The sequence below is a fragment of the Seriola dumerili genome, unplaced genomic scaffold (genome assembly GCF_002260705.1).
Source record: "Seriola dumerili isolate Sdu_G_001 unplaced genomic scaffold, Sdu_1.0 BDQW01000017.1, whole genome shotgun sequence".
NCBI classification, from domain to species: Eukaryota; Metazoa; Chordata; class Actinopteri; order Carangiformes; family Carangidae; genus Seriola; species Seriola dumerili.
The window spans coordinates 8,198,966-8,218,176 of NW_019174272.1; the positions used below are offsets into that span (position 1 = coordinate 8,198,966).

At 39.4% G+C, this 19,211-nt stretch overlaps 1 protein-coding gene across 1 annotated transcript in view; it reads right to left on the bottom strand.

Moving 5' to 3' along the window:
* galnt9 (polypeptide N-acetylgalactosaminyltransferase 9) overlaps nucleotides 1-19,211 on the bottom strand; it is an 85,343-nt gene that overhangs the window by 33,734 nt on the left and 32,398 nt on the right. Inside the window, exons 5-6 of the mRNA XM_022754072.1 lie at nucleotides 10,125-10,322; nucleotides 1,002-1,119 (exon numbers count right to left, since the gene is read on the bottom strand). Coding sequence (XP_022609793.1) covers nucleotides 1,002-1,119; nucleotides 10,125-10,322 — 316 coding nt within the window. The remainder of the gene's footprint in view (nucleotides 1-1,001; nucleotides 1,120-10,124; nucleotides 10,323-19,211) is intronic.

Below are 19,211 nucleotides of genomic sequence, written 5' to 3' on the forward strand. Positions count from 1 at the left end.
GAGTTATCACTCTATGATAATGGCAAAGCAACCATCAGATAAAGACACAAGAGACTAGATGATTGTGTCATTATTTAAAAAAAAAAAACATGCTATTGATGTAGGAGAAAAGCCACTCTGTGTGGAATAATAAGAGGCTCTGAAATGGTCATCAACAACTATAAACGTCTCAAGCTTCAATAAAGCATCGCAGCAATCTGTAAACCAAGATCCATTCTCCGGCCCCGGTTCAAGTGCTTTTTCAAAGGCGGCCGACACTTCAGAGGTGTCGTTGAAGCCATCTCGAGATTTTGAAATGGATGTGGGGACGACGTTAAATGAAGGAGTGGGATCTTTCAAGCATTTCTCATTCCAATAAGCCCAAGGAGTGCGTTTAGATTCAGAACGGTTCCACTCGGCTGGAGAGAAACATTTTCTGAATTTAAACGCTAACCAATTCTTCAGCAAGCCCTTCGCTCACATGAAGCGTTAAATTCAACTCAAAGCAGCAGCAAAAGAGATTTACATTTTCCGTATACAGGATTTAGAGCCTTTGGGTTGGCTGAAGATTTTGCATTAAGGGGGTTTTTTCTTCCCCACTCCCATCTAAGAAATTTTGCAAAGTTTAATCATGGCTTCTGTTGACGCCCCTGGGTTTTGTATCTTAAGCTGTATCCCTCCAGCTGGGAAACATAAGAAAATTTCATCATAAGCTGTTCCAGTGTCTGACTATAGATTTCACAAATCATTCCTACGAGGACTCTAAATATTACCACTTCATATATGGGATTTGTAATTATGGCTTTTTGTGTGGTGTACAACTGCGCACACAACCCTCCAGCTTTGAGGGAATGCCTCATTGAAAACAAGCAATTCTCTGAGCAACTTCATCTTCTGCTTAATTTTAATTCAGTTTAAAAAAGGAAAAAAAAAAAAAAATCTACTTTCAAGTTGACTACCAAAATCCCCTTCTATTTTGAAATCATTTTACCAGCAGCATGGGTAATAATCGTGGGCCTTACCCGCATGCCCAGCTCGATGTTCTCGCCTCCGTAGACCTCCATGCCAGGATCCAGCAGACCAATCTCGCCAAAGTATTCCCGATCTACCACAAACGAGCAGCCAATCATAGCTGGAGTTCTGGATGAGCAGAGAGAGACAGCATCTTTTGAATATTATTATTCAGCGACTAAATATTTATACAACTAGAGAGAAGGCCTGACATATTCATTGCAATCAAGGTGAGGATTTCTGAATCAGCTTGGAAAAATATCATCAAGCATTAGTTGCAGCATGTTTTCATAGTAATGTGTTACAAGACAGTTTTACCATTCAATCAACTTAATGATAATGTTCAGATATGATACAACTGCTTTGCTTTTTGGTTTAAAAACTTGCAACTTGTATATTTATGCACTGAGAAGCTGGATATTAATATGGTAAAACGAAGCATCTTTGAACCACTTATCAAGACTGAAAAGCTGGAAATAAAATGGGATTTTTAAGTTTGCTGAAACTGTGGTTAATGCATATGTGCAACATACAGAGACTCTTGTCTGGTTCAGTTGCTTTAGAACAGACTCCACAGTCTTATACAAAGTTAAGATATAACCCGTATGGTGAAGAGATTGTGCTGGAGTTATCAACCTCTCAGTATTCTTTGTGCTTCCCACTTAGACCTTAGTGGCTCTACACTTTGACAGAATGACAATGTTGAAATGTAAGAAGGATGAATGAATGAAAACAACATAAATTTATCATCAGCTCAGTGTAATTTAAAATGCAGCCACTGTAATTGAGACAGAACTGTCTTTTATCCCATCACAATGAACTGGATGGGGGTGGGTGGGGGGAAATGGCTTTCTATGTATCAAGCCTGCCAATCTCCTGTTGCCACTTGAGGATGCCAAGTTGTATTACAGCTTTAAAGCAGCGTATTACCACCTTATACCCCATTCAGTTCGACACACTCACATTGGGGTCTATCTGTATGTGCCAACCCGATTCAACTGACCCTCCTTCATGAGCCTTTACTGGACACAGGCAGGATGCTGCCCGGCTTTAGTGAACTGAGGTTGTCAGGAGGAATGGAAATGAATTAAAAGACACCAACATTTTATGGTCATTTGACCATACCATGTGATAGAGAGAGAGAGAAATAGCCCACGAGTGGGTGATCAAGGGAGAGCGAGCAGAAAAACAGAGTTGTGAAAATGACACTTAACTTTCATCTGGTAAATTATTCAATATAAATTGGTTTAATTCTGAAGTTTATTAGTGAAGTGTTTGAAACTACACTGCAGACTGGAGTCGACTATTTACACATTCAGCAGATATGGAGCAACATTAGCATTAATTTGGAGTCAATATGCTGTAAGTCACTATCATCATGTTCAGCTCTGGTTTGGTTTCCACGAAGTCCTGAGAGAAACATGTCTCTTTAGCTGCTAAATGCTGTACTATTTCTATTAGCTAATGGCTGACTTTGTGTGTCTGTTGTAAGATGCTGGGCAGGTAGTGTCCAGAGGTTTATGAGAGCTTTTTTTTTTTTTTTTTACAGAAAACAGCTGCTGCTGGAGACAATGAATGGAAGTGGTGAGAATAAAAGAAATCTTAAAGTTTTAATGATCATTTTTAGATGTTTTAGATATTAAAACGCTCTGTATCACTGAGGGGAACTGCAGAGGTGGAGGATACAGTAATACATAGCAGGTTCATCACTATGAGCTACAGCTTTTGTATTAGTGCAGCTTTAATATTTAGATTACATAAAACTACTATAGAGTATAAAACAGCCATATTCCCCACCCAGCCCTGTACAACAATCCAGAATGGTATGTTAACTGTAAATGTCAGATTTAGCAGAATCACCTAAAAATACTTTTAAAACTTAAAACTTAAAACCTGCCCAAGCCCAGCTGACATAGCAAGAGAGTGTTTTTCACAAAAGCCAGTGGTTACTTTCCACCTTTACTAAAAGAAATGGTTCCACTTTAGCTGCTGTCCCCTCAGGGCTGCTTTTCAGTACTGTTATCTGTCACGTCCTAAGTGCTCTGGGACAAAGCCCCACAAAAGCATTACATTCATATAGAGTACTAAGATGCGTTATTTTTTTCCCTTAAGTGACCAATGAGTGGCTTTATTCTTCTTTCTGGAATGACAACCAAGGTAACTTCACCGTATACAGTACTATCTCACACGCACACAGAGAGAGAGAGAGAGAGAGAGAGAGAGACAGAGAGAGAGAGAGAGAGAGAGAGAGAGAGAGAGAGACGCAAGAGGCAAATGTGTCTGCTACTTCAGTTTGAGAGACATGTCAGTAGGAAGTACTATTAAGTGGGAGCTGCATTATGATTCATTGACTCTGTATTAAGAGAGTGCACTGAGCCGTACAGGGTGTGAGCCAACAAGAAAGGTGCTTTTAGGTTCAGAACCCATATAAAACACTGTCTCATCACCATGGAGTATTATTTTGAAAATCCTGGATCAGTAGTAAAATAAAACTGATGCAGAGGTGCATGTAAACCCTCCTGAACCATTATATTTCAAAGGAAAGCTTTCCCACCATTATAGCTGACATAAATCTTTATGGCTTGACATTTATAGCATGTGTCAATTGGTGTAAAATGCTCGAAAAGGACATTTTAAAGAAACAAGACTGTGATAGAATGACTGATTTACACTAGCCTGACATCTAACAATTTGTAGTCTTTGCTATTAATAGCCAATAATTCTAAACGCCTTTGTTCCTCACTGAAAAGTAGCTTAAAATTATTCATGTTTGCTTGCAATATATACTCTTATTGCATGATGTAGCCTTATACAGTCTTGTTTAAATTATAAGCTGATCTCAGGGAAACTTTCAAGTGCCATTATTTGCACTGGCTGTGCACATAAAAAGACCGACACAGCACACACTCAGCCCCGGTTCACCTCATCCTTTCTCCTCTCTTGACAAGTGACCTACCTTTCCTGTCTGCAAACTTTGTGCAGCTCTCTTGAGTGCTCCCACTAGAAAAAAAAAGCTTCCTAGCAATGTAAACACTGTTTCTGTGATTAAGTCCAGACTCAGCAGCTCAAGTCAGATGCAAGTGATGATGACGCTAAAACCTCTGGCTGACCACATAAGATACAATGCTGTAAAAGTAACATGCTCACATTTGTAGTATTAATAGTTTAAGACCCCCTCCGGTGAAAATCAAGTGTTTAAACTTGTTAACATGTCCAGAGTCTCTCTGATGTTTCCTCCTCTAACCATCTTCATACTCTCTTGTCAATACAGAGAGCAAGAGTTAGCGTTAGCACAGCCACTCACACCGTGTCAGCCACTGCCAAGATGACAAATTTAATAAACAAATAACTATATTTACTGTTCTGATACGTCTTCTAGTCGCCGATTCTGGTGCACAGCAAACTCCTCACTCCTCAACAAACACCCATGTCTAGGTCTGACTGAGGCTCAAACATGTGGCTGAGTCTCTCTGACGCTTCCTCCGCTAATCGTATTGATACGCTCTGTTTCACCTGTCAACCTAAAGCAAACAGTGGTGGTGGGCGGGGCACAAGGCCTGATCCAGAACTTCTCAATGAGAAAGTAAGTGTAGATGTGCTTCTAGCCCCTGTTTTCCTTTTTTTCCCACTTTTGTGCAGGAAAACTATGTTAAAAAAAATAATAATAATAGAGTATTTTTTACATAGTGTAAAACATGTCTGGAGAGGAACTTTTGACTTTTAAAACTTGAGTTTTAAGTGAGAAAAGAGTAACTTATGGCAAAGTTTGGCGCTGCTCTCATTTGTATGGTGTGCGATGTAATCAAACAGGCAATATCAAGGCATGAAAAATTAATTCCCCTCCTAGAGCCAATTAACTGAATCCAATTAAATGAATAATTATAGCCAGCTGTTCCTCCAAACATGCACAAAATAGAGAGGCTGAATACTATACAGGTCCAGTTTTGGTTTCAAGTATCAAACAGCAATGGTTTAATTCCTGATGTTCAACAATTGAGAGAGAGAAATCAGTCATAGAAGAGACAGATATATCAACCTCTTTTCATCGACTTAAACAGGAAGTTTCAATGCACCTAGTTTCTACTCTGTGTGACCCTGCCATCATGAGTGAAACACAACAGTCTCCAGCGGCTTTTTTGTAATATTTAGTAAGTGGGAATGGCACACCGAGCAATTGTTCTCTCTCCATCACCTTTTTCTCACCTGCACTGTTGTTCTGGTTTTTTGTACTTACATGCACACAGCACACAGACTCACATCCCTGAGGTTTGTCAAACGGCAGCTTGAAAGAAAGTGTGCAAACGACGCACAACACAAACAACAAGAGGAACTTATAACGGCTTGTCACAAAATAACTTCTAGTTGTTATTAGAGATGGCAGATTGCTGTTGGAATCTTGCATAGGGTTTCTCATTTGATGTCAGTAGGTTTCGTTATTTTTAGTGTACAGATGGTCAGCCTGCAGGCTCATCCGCCCCTCGCACCCTTTAACTTTGTCCCCCAGATCATTTGCTTGCAGTATGAACATCTGATACATGCATGCATTCTGGCAAGATCGTTTATTTTTCTCCCAGATGAAGACATTGCTGTTGAAACTGTTTTTTTGAGCCGGACATCTGGCTTTTCTGTGACCTCTCATTCAAAACAGTATGACAGACCAGATGCTTCATGGAAGGTATGAGAGGAAAATACAAGACATATTGATGAAACTGAAGTAGTTTTACAAGACTACAATGAAACTGGAGTCACTGGACTTATAATCTAAAAGTAGAAAACTTCACATATTTGACATATGTGTATTTTATTCTTTTATGCAGTAGAGCCTTGTTAGATGTCTCATTTGCTGGTTTATACTAAACCTCTTATGTAAGGGAAAGCTAATACTCATCCTTGGTCTCCCTACTTCATGTTCATTTACTGTACTTAAATGCATTCACATCTGTGTGATCGTCTTCAAGCATCTGCTTAAGAAAGATGCTCAGACTGAAGTATCTTCCTCAAGCACACATTAACAATAAGTGAATAAAGTACTGCACAAAAAAAGAAGAATGCAATTTAATAGTGTCTAATACTCTAGATTTTCTTTGTCTGAAGGTGATTGAAACTGCATCTCAAGAAATCATATAGCTTATGAAATGCAAGACATCCTTATCAACCATTTCTTCAAAAGAAATGTGATTTTGGTTTAAGAGGTGGCCATTTCCAAACCTCCCTATTCTGTCTTTTCTATAATTGGCTAGTTCCCAAAAAGAAAAGAAAAAAAACCACTCTTTTTTTCCATCAGATCTCTAAAATTGTTGCAATCTTCTGTACTCCCAGAATGTGGGACATTTGTGCCTTCTTTCCTCCTTTTACTCTCTTTCTTGTTAAATATGTCCAAACAGCTAGAAAAGGCTTTAAGACTGTGCTATGAATGGCCACAAAGCTTCTGTTGTTGATGGGCAGAAACCTTGAGGAAATAAGCGGGAGAATGATTTCCAATAGAAATCCGCACATCCGACACACTTCAGCCGGGCCTTGAGGCGATCCTGTCCATTTGCAGCAAAGTGTCAACAGGGAAACACAAACCAGCTCTGCAGTGTCTGAGGCTTTTCTCTTATCTTTCTCCGATCTCAAGTCCAGCACTTGATGCTCAATAATACATGATTTTCATGGAGCTTTGACAAGACATCCAATATTTAGGCCCACAGTAAAAACTGCCACCACATTATTTGTTTGTGTGAGACACCCTGTATCAAATAAAACTGTTATTGCTTTGCCTATGCTAGAACAAGCAAGGCAATGAAACTGAATTCAGTTTTTGTAGTCCTTGGTCAAAACACAACAGTATGTGTGAATGTTTTAGTTTAAAGTAGTAAGGTATCTTTGGACATTCTGGCAGTGTTCATGTTTGCAGCGTGGTTAAAAAAAAAAAAAAAAAATGAAAAGCCAAGGCATTAAGTGATGAAAACCAACAAATCTACCTTATTCTGATGGAGCAACTGTTCCTTTTCCAATGGGGTTAGAGTCAACTGGCAGAGCTACTATCTATTTCAAAGAATCAACCCTAAAATACTGCAGACCTTTGAACAGCCATCAGCCAGTGTGCAGCCTCAGATCGTCAGGCAGGCTCATGCCCTTCCGACGTCTAATCTTAATACTGAAGTTGATCAGGCTTTTGGCTCCAGAGCAACCTGGCAGAGGAGCTACAGTATCTACTTTACTGATGTGACTGCTTTTACTTTTAATTTCACTATGAGTGTTTATGCTCTCTATGCTTGTCCTTGACCTTTTGGTGATGCATTTTAACTTGTCTTAATTAATCTGAATGTGATGTTGATGAGTTTTTTTGATTGTTAATTAATGTTTAAAAGTCTGATTAAGAGTGTTAATGAAGTTCAAACAAAGCTCTTATTATGACTTGCAAACACTGAATAAACAACATTTTAGGGACCTTTTGCTGATATTGAGATGCAGCCCTGCTGGTAAGTTCCACGTCTCAGTCGTCTCTAAACTCTTCCCTCACTTAACTGCTTGTCTTTATGATAGCTGGGTAGATAGATAGTCTTTCCTTTAACTAGATTAACTTGTGTTCAGGGCATATCTCAGCTGTTTCTGCTGCACTGAAATGTTCTTAAAATCTTCTTGAACAAGACAGAGAAAGCTGATGGAGGCTGCTGTTGCTGCACCTGACCCCTGAACTCTCTGAGAAGGACAGATAATGTGTTATTATCCATGGTTCCTAAAAACATGTTGAACCTATTGGGTCCTGACAAACCAAGCTGACTATGGGCTGCTGGCCACCTTTGGCTATCATTTACCTTCTGTTGCCAAGTAAAGAAGTTTAGGTAGGAATATTATTTATTTTTCGAGTAAAAACATTCTGGTATGAAACCTTTCACATGCCAGGATGTTTTATCTTCAGGCCTGAATTCAGGATAAGATTTATAGCATTTGAATTGCAGAAGCAATGCACCAAGCCCACACCAGCATTTGTAATCCAGCAGTGTCATGAATATGGAAAAGATGAAAACCAATAGCTGAGTACCTCATGCTGGCTCTGGCTTGACCTCATACTCTTGGCTCCTGCAATGGCTTCACAACATTAAAGCAAACAACTATAGGTGCAGTTCCTCCATCTGAAGTAGTATTTGAAATGTTCAGTTGGTGTCCTTCAAGTCTTTAAATGCCCATACCACATGATGCCTCTTTCATGATATTTCATACATTTTCACAGTGCTATTCGTTTCCTTGCATGTCTCACTGAGACCAATGAATTTATGCATTTCATCAGTGGGATCACAGCGAGGAGAGAGAGTTAACCCTGAACCTGGGAGGCAGCTTCAATGTTTGTTAAAGGACATTTTAATAAGCACAACCACATTTGCTATGTGCATAGACTGATCTTTGTCTGTTTTCTTGTTCATATTTTGCTCATATTTATTCTAGACTGGAGCCCAGTCAAATATACTGAATGCTAAAGAATATCAATAAAAGATATTCACATCCATTTTTGTAGCTACACCCCTCTTGTTGGTTTTGAACATCTTCCAGTTTCTGCCGTCTCCTTGTCTCTCTCTTGTTGCCTTCATGTTCGTGCAGGGTCAAACACGCTGCCGTGGCAACAAAATCATGGTAATCTTCTCTGTCAAATGATGTGAGATTTTCCTATTGTCAAGGCAGTGCTGAGCAATTCTGATGTGAGCATTCAAAGAGAAGATGATGGTGGGCTGCATGCCTCACTATCTGATACTGTAGCACACAATGAAAATGTGACTCTTAGCCTTTCACTGTTTACACAGATTAGAAAGGATCTGCAAAGACCAGCAAATCAGTGACTCTGATAATATTCATCTTTATTTACTGTTTTTATACTGTTTTCTTATGATGCTTTTTACTTCTACTTTTTATGCTTCTTTTATTTCCATTAAGCAGATTGAATAACCTTCATGAATGATAATGTGCTATACAAGTAAATTTGCCTTGTCTTGCCTACGCACATGAAACTGGATGTAATCACGTTTCCTGTGTAGTAAGACTTTTAGGTTTCTGTCACAGGAGAACCTTTAACGTTAAGCTCATGTCCACGGATTCGCTTTAACTATGTGGACTCAACAGATGTTGATTGGAATATAAAACCATTATCATGCAGTACAAACCTCCTGTGCTCTTTCTCAGCTCATTAAAATGACAGGCTTTTAGAGACAGGACTTTTATTCCTAATTGTCTGTGTTTTTATGAGACTAACTGATCATATTCATCAAATGATGTTGAGATTCATACAGACAGAAGCTTAACAGCAATTGAAAAAAGTAGAGGTGATGGGACTTGATTGATGGTTGAGAGAAAAGTATTTCTATAATAATAATAATAATAATAATAATAATAATATTGAAATATTATAATATATTAATGAAAATGGAAACTCGTGCTGTGGAAATATACATTAATACTGATTTTTTTGTTGTTGTTGATGGGAGCAAACCTGTAATCTTATTTTACATGATATTCTTTGCACCTATAAGGTCACTGTTTTATTATTAGATATTTTACAGCAGATACTGTAACCAGAAGTTCTAACTACATTTCCAGTGTCGGTTGGTTGGTCTCAGTCACAGGAGAACTGTTACAGGTGAACCGAAACGCTTTAATAGTAAGCTCATGGCCACAGTTAATACATTCAATTTAACTACATGTATTTTGTAGTTAGTGTTACTTCAGACTGAATATAAGAACATTTCCATGCAACACAATTACTCCTGTGCTCTTTTTCAGTCTATTCAAATCCAATATGATTTTTACCAAGGACGCACATAACCAATTTGAGGATTATACAGAAACATGATCCAAGCCCGTGCTTTCCTCCAAACAGCAGTGGTATAATGGAATGCTCGGCTCATATTCAACACACAATTACACTAATGACACCGCATGGCTGTGGCCTCGTGACCCTGCATCAAAATGAAGATATTCTTCATGGTAATTAGACAGCTTTCTACGAGGAGGCTTTATTTGTGTGTTTGGGTGGCACAGTGGAGCACAGAGCACCTTAGTTAGACAGTTCCACACATGAATAAGTCATATCCTGGGGCTATACATATTTCATCAAACATCCTCATCTATAATGAACGATGTTCACTAACCGAGGTCCTCACCTGATAGGGGCTGTCTCATCGCCCTTGTCCAGCCACTCCTGGGGAGGGATGATGTACATACACCACAGCCCCCAGTTGTAGCCGTGAGCGGCGTTGGCGTACTGCTGCACCTCAAACGTGTTGTATTTGATGTTGTCGATGGCAGGCAGGATGATGCGGGTGTGGTCCTCCTTCATCCGGGTCAGGATAGGTTCAGCCCTTTCGATTACAAAAGAGACAGAAGTTAAGAGCGGACACTCCTGAAGTCTAGTAAGTAGAAGCAGAAGCTTCACAGCACAGTTGCAGAAGGTGAAAAAAGAAAGTTAGAGGAGAACAGTCTGCCACGGGGCAAATATAAAGCTGTGCATATTTTCATTCTGCCCTGTAAAGTTTTCAAGTATTAATATTGCAACAACGTTAGAAAAAATTGGTCGAGAATGACCCGATGGATAATGTAACTGAGTGTAAATGTAAAATGAAAAGTGTGAGTGGGGTTTCACAGAAACTATGTCCAGGAATTCAACTCAAATATTTGAAAACATGTTGAAGAGAAAGGTATTTACTGCAAATCCTGATTACACAAAACGATGCCAGGAGCAGCGATGGATGACTGCATACATCATCTCAACTTTCACTGTAGCGCCACATTTACATGGGCTTTCAGCGATGATGCAGTCTGTCCAATCTGCATTTATTCAACGTTCAAAGCGACTGCCAGGATCCGCTCCCCTCCACTGTCTATGATGCAAAATTCTTGCAAAATGAATTTTCCGCGGAACAACAAATAATATCATATCATATTTTATATCTCTGGCTCATGAAAACGAAATGTCAAAATGTGACACTTTTCCAGCTGAGGAACTTGATAAGAAGTAAAACCTGATAAAGCAAAACAAATCAGGTGAAAAGAGAGGCTTACTCTGCTCCCAGGGAAAGCGATCCACTCTCTCTCTTTTTTATCTGGGAGTGAAGGGTTGCGTGTTAGGTTCTGAAACAGCCTTCGCACCGTTTTCATCTCATGGCTTTTGCTCAGGGGCTGCTTGGCCGGGACACGTTCTTTTCGAGCAGATCAAATAGAGGGCAGGAGCCATATTCACCAAACATCTGAAGGCTAAGAGTGGCTCTTAACGGGCCAGTTTAGGAGAAACTCCTCAAAGTTATGGGCGCGTCAGTCCTAACATTAATACTTTGATGAAAGTTTTTTGTCTCAGTTCATAGCGCATTTTAGCACCAGCTCCTGAATGTGTGGGAAGTTTGGGGTAGTGGAGAGAACTCATAAGTCACTAAGAACAAACCACAAACAGTCCTGAAATTGGCCTCTGCAGGAAGTCAGTCTACTAACTGGGTCAATACTGCTAGAAGATTTAAAGACATTAACCTTTAGAGAGTGAATGTATAAAACCTGTTTGAGTATGTTGATGAGAGCAGAGCTAGTTACAGTATGCAGCACTCTAGCCGCTAGGTAGAATTAGACTTTACATCAAACAGTACAGCCTTTATCGGGATGCCACAGTCCAGCAGTTCATTCTTTATAGATTTACACCAGCTATAAAGAAGCAGCACTGTGGCCATCAGTGGATGATGATTATGCTGACAGCAGAGAATGTAATTTATTCCCAGCCTCCAATTAACTGCCAACACTGATTTCTCTCAAACAGAAGTTCAACATTTTTATTTCCTTTTTAGTTGAGTGATGTATCTTGTTTATTAAATCGGTACACATACAGAAATTTAGAGGAAAAAAGAAAACTGCACTTTTATGGGCTATTTGTAAATTTCCTCTGCCGCCGAACGTGGTTTCTTGCCGGGAACAGGTTGTGGTGATTGTCACTTGACAAGAGCTTCTGCCATTGTTCCGTTTGCAAGACAAGAGGTTATAATACGCGCTCTGAGCAATGCAACATCTTCAGGGCAGACTGGAGGCTACAGTGAGTCGCTATCATAAAGTGATGAGACGGGCCGGGGCTAGCTGGTTAGCGTGCAAACTTCAGTAGAATAAAAGACGTGATAGAGACAAGAGTTAACATCGGCGTTGCCTTTCACTGCAGGAGACAGCTCATGGTGAGTAGAGGGATGAAGTTTGATGCAGAACTTGTAACTTTCTTTTAGACTGGTAAGTAAACATCTGTTAAGGGTAACGTTGGCTATGAAGCAATAGCAAAGCTTGCAAATTGCTCCTGTAACTCCGACATGAATGCATTAGGTTATTCATCTTTGCACCTCTATTGGCAAGAACCTGAATTGCTTACCCAAAAGTTGAACTAAACTTTTAACTCTGAAGTCAATCTTTCCCTAAACTTAGATCTTTGAGCTCCATTTTTGTCCTGAAACTAAAAACACATCAGTGAGCCACATTGTTGCACTGGCAACATGTCGTTCTAATACGATGAACATGGAAACTGTACATTGTCCTGCTACCATAAATACTCACTAGTGCAGCATGACAAAGTGAAACCCAACAAATGTACTACTGACTCTTGTTTGAGTAATATTTGAACTACGGTGTCCAGCTGTTTTAGGAAATGACTTAAAAATTAAATCATGTCCTGTGTTTGTGACTTGTTTTACGTGTTAACTTGCAAAGTACTGAAAGATGGACCTACACACTGTTTTGGATGTTTTCTTATTTCCATCCTTATCCTTTAACCCAGCTATTTAATATGCCATAAACTAGAAAAATATAAAGTAGGCTAATGCTGTGTCTTCAAATTGGCAATGTGAGCAACAGTACAGTGTGAACAGTTTCAGTCCTTCCTCTCACCTCGCCTACATCCTCACACTTGCAGGAGATCGGTATAGACCTACCTATTTCAACATGCAAGTTTATAAAATCTTGTTTTTAGCCCAACACCTTTTGAGGACTGTATTTTCCAATAATAACCACTGGTGTATATTATTTATGATGAATACACAAACCAAACCTCTCATCCAATCATAAGATCATAAGATTATCCAAAGCAAACGTATCGACCCACCTTTATTAGCTCTTAGCTTTAGAGGTCTCTCCATTCCTCACAGTAATGGCTGCTCTCTGTGGTTTTGTTAACATGTCTTATGGTGAAACACTGAGCCACTGTAGCAACTTTATTTCCAATTAGGCTGACTTACTGGTAAGACAATATATTCCTGTTTTTTGGTACCAGTGTCTCTTGGTCACTGGAGTGGTTTTAAGACGACACCACATACAGGAAGCTCCCTTTGCTATTTAAAGCCCTGGCTAAGGAAGACATGGTGTTGAGATCCATATGGTAGAGAACGAAGCTGAAGCGCTGCTGGCACTGGCTACATTTGTATAATCTTCCTCACGCTGAGAGATGATCTCCACCATATCTTCAAAGCAACTCTTCACACGCTCAATTCTTCACATGATATACTTCTAAAAAAGAGGCTGCAATTATAAAATGATAAATGTATCTCTCAAGAATACTCCCACACTCCAACTTTCTCTCTATCTCCCCACCCACTGACTCTCTTCCTCTATGTCTTTGCCCTGATTCCTGCCCCCCTCTCCCTCCCCCTCTCTCTCCCCCATCTACTTCTCCTCAAAAAGTGAAACCCATTTATCTTCAAAAAGCAAATTACTACTTATCACATGAAGGTAGGGGACAGAAAGTACAGAGAGAACAGATCCAAATTGAACTATATGGGATGATGTTGGTAAAATATGAAGCTTAGGAAATATGAGTACTTAGAAAAAGCCATCATTTAATAGTGGTTGGTACGACAGCTGCGATTCTGAGAGGCAGGTAGATGGGGCTTTGTGTCAAAAGCCATGTTAACTGTTATTATTTGTAGCCTTGTTGATTACCAAAGCTGTGGGTAAAACAAAGGTGAGTAACTAGGCAAACACCAGTCAGGATCATGCAAGCCTCTCACATTTAAATGAAAAGTTGGACATTTTGGGATATTCTTGGGCTCTGTACAGATTAAACAAACACCACACATGTGAATTAGTGAGCTTTAGAGGGGCAGGAGGGTGGAGTTATTTTTTATTTCATGCTAAGATATGCTAACCGCCTGATGGTTTCAGCTTTATATTTATCGAGTGGTATAAGAGTGGTATCAATCTTCTCATTTCACTGTGTGTAAAAAAAGTCAATAAGCATATTTCCCAAAATGGGTTATTCCTTACAAATATGACAGAGGGAGCTTGTGGCCTGTCACATGTTAAACATACACTCACAGCAATGTGTAAATTCATATATATGCTTATTATTGAGGTCATAGTTAAAGGTTCTGGACTGTATTACACTGAGAGATGGTTCTAGTTTTGCTTTTCATACACACGTACCTAAGGAAGGAGGAACATTACAAACACCTTTCGATGGTAGAGGTGTACCTAATAAAGATGCCACTGAGAGTATAATCATCAAAAAGACTCTGATGTCTTCGTTTGCAAATCAACAATAAACCAATTGCGTTTGTTTCCTTTAAAATTTAATCAAATTACATATTTACACTGCAAAAGCCATGGGTTGCAAACTTGCTCATTTATAATCACTAGCTAGCAAGTAACGATGCCTATAGGGACACACCCATGGCTGTATTATAGGAACCTGATACCAGACTCCAAAATGACACACATTCACTGTAATCAAACGTTTCTCTGCTTCTTGGTTTGCTTTGGCCTTGTGCACTGACTGCATGTTAGTGTTTCTCTTGTTGGTCATTTCTGCTTGGACCTTGGATCTTCTGCTTGCACACTTTAAAATCAATTCTCTAGGCTCTGGGAATGTTTTACAAATAAAAAAGTAGGCTCAGTAGTTTAAAAACAAGTGACCTTGTTTGCAGTACAAGGTGTCCGTGTCAAATATTTAACAGGCATCTTTTTGTATAATTATGTGTTTTTTTGGCAGCAGGGGATTTTTTTTCGCTGCAGTACTGTAAGTGACCACTGGGACAAATTGGCATTGAGGCTGAGTGGTGGTGCTGTATCCAGCTCTCTTAATACATCCATGCTTACACAGCATTTTGACATCCTTTTTATTCCCAAAGCCTGTGTCATAACACATTTCACACTAGTGTTTTGAGACTGAGTAGCTTCCGTATTTACACAGACTCCCTTCATCTGTCAAAATGGGGAGATGGCTGACTGTGATAACCCAAACATCCATACTCTCACTGACAACGAAAACACAGTCATTTCGACTTCCGCAGTTATGCCAATGCCACTAGAGAGCACAACACATAAATCAGCTGGCTGATTAGTCCATATGAAAAATAAATATAAAAACACATCAAAGTATATGAAGAACTGACACTAGGCGTATTTACCCTGCACTGCATCCTCATTTTGAGGATGTACACGTGTTGATGTCTGCTATATATTCTCTTTGATGTGAAACAATCAAATATATCTGAGTTAAAATAACTTGATCACTGTGTCTGAAGATATATGTCCTAAATTATATTTTCTGTGTTTATTTTGCTGGACGTTTCAATATAGTGATTTTTTTTTAACCTTTTGATGTTTCAAAGCTGTCTGACAAACAGTTCTATAAGTTAATGAGCAATTCCATTAATTAAAATGGACATAATGAGCTGACTGAAGGTTGGTGTTTGCTGGAATAAAGACTTTGCTTGAACCTTTTACACAGGATTGTTAATATAGCAGTGTTCCTGACGAGGTTAGTTTGGCACGGTTAGCTGAGGTTGTGTTGTCTCTGAATCTCCCTCTACACTCGCTAACCTTGAGGAGATTTCTCTGCCATCCCAGCCTCCCCCCCTGAACATCTTCCACTCATTTCCCTGCGTCCTTGAGAACCCAAAAACACCCCAGAGCCAGCCAGCAGCTCCTGTACCTCAGGGATCCATGAGACTGATTAGATAGAGACGCTCTGGAAACCAGGACACATCTGGTTTTGACAGACGAGCCCGTGTCATTCCTCTTCCTATATCTGCCATTTCATCTGCATAACACCGAGAGGGGTATTCATCCACATCGTTCCGAATCATACTCAGTTCCATACAACAATAGGGTTTTTCCCCCTTCCAGTGATGACTCATCCAATATTATGAATAGATGTTGACAACCTCCGTTGCTGTTCGCTCACCATGCCATTTCTTGTAGCGCGTCATACCGAAGCGGGAGCGCTTTTGATTTATTAACTCTTCATGGCTCACTGTTTGTCTTTCATAATAGCCAGCACCTCTGTGGAGCTTCACATCAGCCTGTGCACACATTTCACAGAATTAAACAAACAGAACAGTGAGTCACAAGCCAGGATAAGTATCACTGTACAATCTCCATTTATATCTGCTTGACTCAATATAGCAAGCTCAGAGGATGTTTCGCTATCTGTCCTACCTTTGTCCAGGGCAGATATGAAAACCCAGCAGCCTTCCCCTTTGAGGATACATTTTTTATTCAAAATTTCAAGATTAATGGATCTCAAATTGGGAATGATTCTGAAGCAAGGAATTATCAGATAATGGGATCTAACTATGCTCAGAGTTACGCCTCAGGAGCAGCAGGGCCCTCAGTGCCTAAAATAAGATCTCCTTTAATTCCGCATTGGGCTTAACGCAGCAGAACGTGTGAGCTACCCTATAATTTTGGTGTACCGTAGCTTTCACTGATGACCCAAATAATCTATGCCAAAGAATGCACAGGGACAGCAAAGCAAAATTTCTGACAGAAAGCCTTCACAAATGCCGCAGCAGAACCAGAGATATCTCCTTCATGTATGTCTTTTTTTATTCCTTGCATTTTTCTTCCGCGTCAAAACAGGGTGTCTACATTACTCACAATGCAACCCCAACGCCAACAGCTCAGGTGGAGATTTGGGTTTGTTATGCTAGTAGCCGCCAATGTATCCTTGAGCTGCGAGCCTGAAGCAGCGATGAGGAGTGGGCTACAAGCTCACATCTATCACACCTCCAGATTTTTTTCATTTTCAGACTTCAGTGGTTTTGGCTGACTCAGGTGACATCACATATTTTCATGCAGATGCCAGTGCCTGCTGTATCTCACGTGCAGTTAGCAGCTTACTGGAGCCTTAGTATCTACAAAAATCTACTTGCAATAATTGCATGTTAAATTCTAACTTCATTTTTCAGTTAATTTGAACTCAGCAAAACTTCATCAATTTATGTTTTGAATCAGTTTTCATGAAAAACCAAGGATCACTTAACTCTCTCAACTCTCTTAGGCTTCTTCAGAACTTCAGTAGTCACACAAGGTTTTACTTTCTTCCTTGTTGCCAAGTCATGTAGAAATAAATGCTATCTGCTCATGTTGCAACTTTTTTAAAATTTCCTGTATTGTTCTTACTCGCAGAAAACCAGCCACTGATCTGAATCTACTGCAGGTAATACACTGACTATGTATAACTACTTCACACAACCCCACATCAAGTAACCCGAACTATCACGTATATAGTACAATGGATGGGTATAAAATTCCACAGAGCCGTGAATCCAAGATTATTTACAGGATGTTTTATGTTTAAGCAAAAAAGAGATCACTAAATTTATGAACATATGCATGCAGAAATGCATTATTCATAATTCAGATGGGCTAAATGGCTCAGCTACATAAAGGGAAATCATGGAGGCAGTGGATAAAATTAATATATAAAGGCATAGTGTAGATGTGTGGATTGGCTTTAACGTGATTATATGTTTAGACATACATGCTCACCCAGATTTATACAGAATGCTTCTATAAGTAAAAATATATCTCTTCTGTCTTTCCTGATTTATTAATGTAAATGCTCAGTGGGGCTTTAATGAGCATTTTCTTTGCATTTTTTCCACTGTATTACAATCAATATGCATGCCATGATAAACAGTGCTACATGGCTTGATTTTTAAATTGTAAAGCAAAAAAAAATCTCTTTTTAGCATGGTTACTGTATTTTTACTGTTTATTGTATTAGATGTGATTTTTGAGTGGAATATTTATGTGTAATTTGTATTTATTTATACCAAATTTATTTTTACAGCTATATCATACAGCCTTAACATCTGTACAGTTAATAAAACAAGAAAAAAGAATTAACACTGTGGTGTGGATCCATTTAGATTTTAGCTTTAAAGTGTTAAAATGAACTCTGATCGTGTTAATTTGTGTTTGCTCTGTGTATGATGCAGACTCTAAGCCTGCAGTGCTTCCAGCCATTTTTAAGCAGATTAAATCTGTAAATGTGAGTCCGTCCACAGTCCTCCTGTCTGGCTGTTTCACAGAGCAGCTCAGACATGTATATGTAGAGCACATATTAATATCGGCCAGTCTCCTACCTCCCATAAAAAATGCAAAATCCAAAGAAAGTAAAGGTATCCACGAAGAATTTCAATTCATTATGTCAGCCACTGCCAGACACAGTGAGCGACATGACAAGACATGATTTACTTTTGCTAAAAAAATATTTCTTCAACCTTGAAGAATGCTGAAATTTATGTGCCACTGTATCTAATATAAAGCCGCTGCACCTGCCTGGCATAATGAGCAGAGAGAGGCCCGTGATATTAACAAAGGAATTGATATCAAATATGAATGTGACAAATATTACATATTTCATCATTACAGGAGGTGCAGGTTGGTGTCTCACTTTTATAAATTCCACCAGTTTGTCTTATTCTTAGATAAACCCACCAGGTCACATAGCAGCGCAGCATTCAACATTCATCAAAGTGTTGCTTTCTGAAGCATGTATTTCATTACAGCCTCCCCGCAATGACAATCTTATCTCCTGCACACACTCAGCGGGGAGCGGTTGCTACACTGTTAATCATTAATCGTTAATAACCTGAGATTGCAACTGTGTAGGGGCTTCAAAAACCAAATAAATATCAATTTTCCTGCGCCTCCCCTCTGCAGCAGTGTGACTGAAGTGTGGCATACAGTGGGTCCTAATTACCACACGCTCCCATTTCCTTCCATTAATCCTGTTTATTTACAGAGTATGTAGAGGGAAACGGGTCATGTTTGCAGCAGGATGGACATCCTCTGTCTCAGGGATGGATGGATACAAAGCATTGGAGGAGATGGATTGTGAACATTTAGCTGATGCAATACTGCATTAATGACGGGCAACATTTTCATATCCTCATATTAAAGCGGAGTAAAGCCGTGGAAATCAGATTCCATCACTCCTCTGGTGGAAA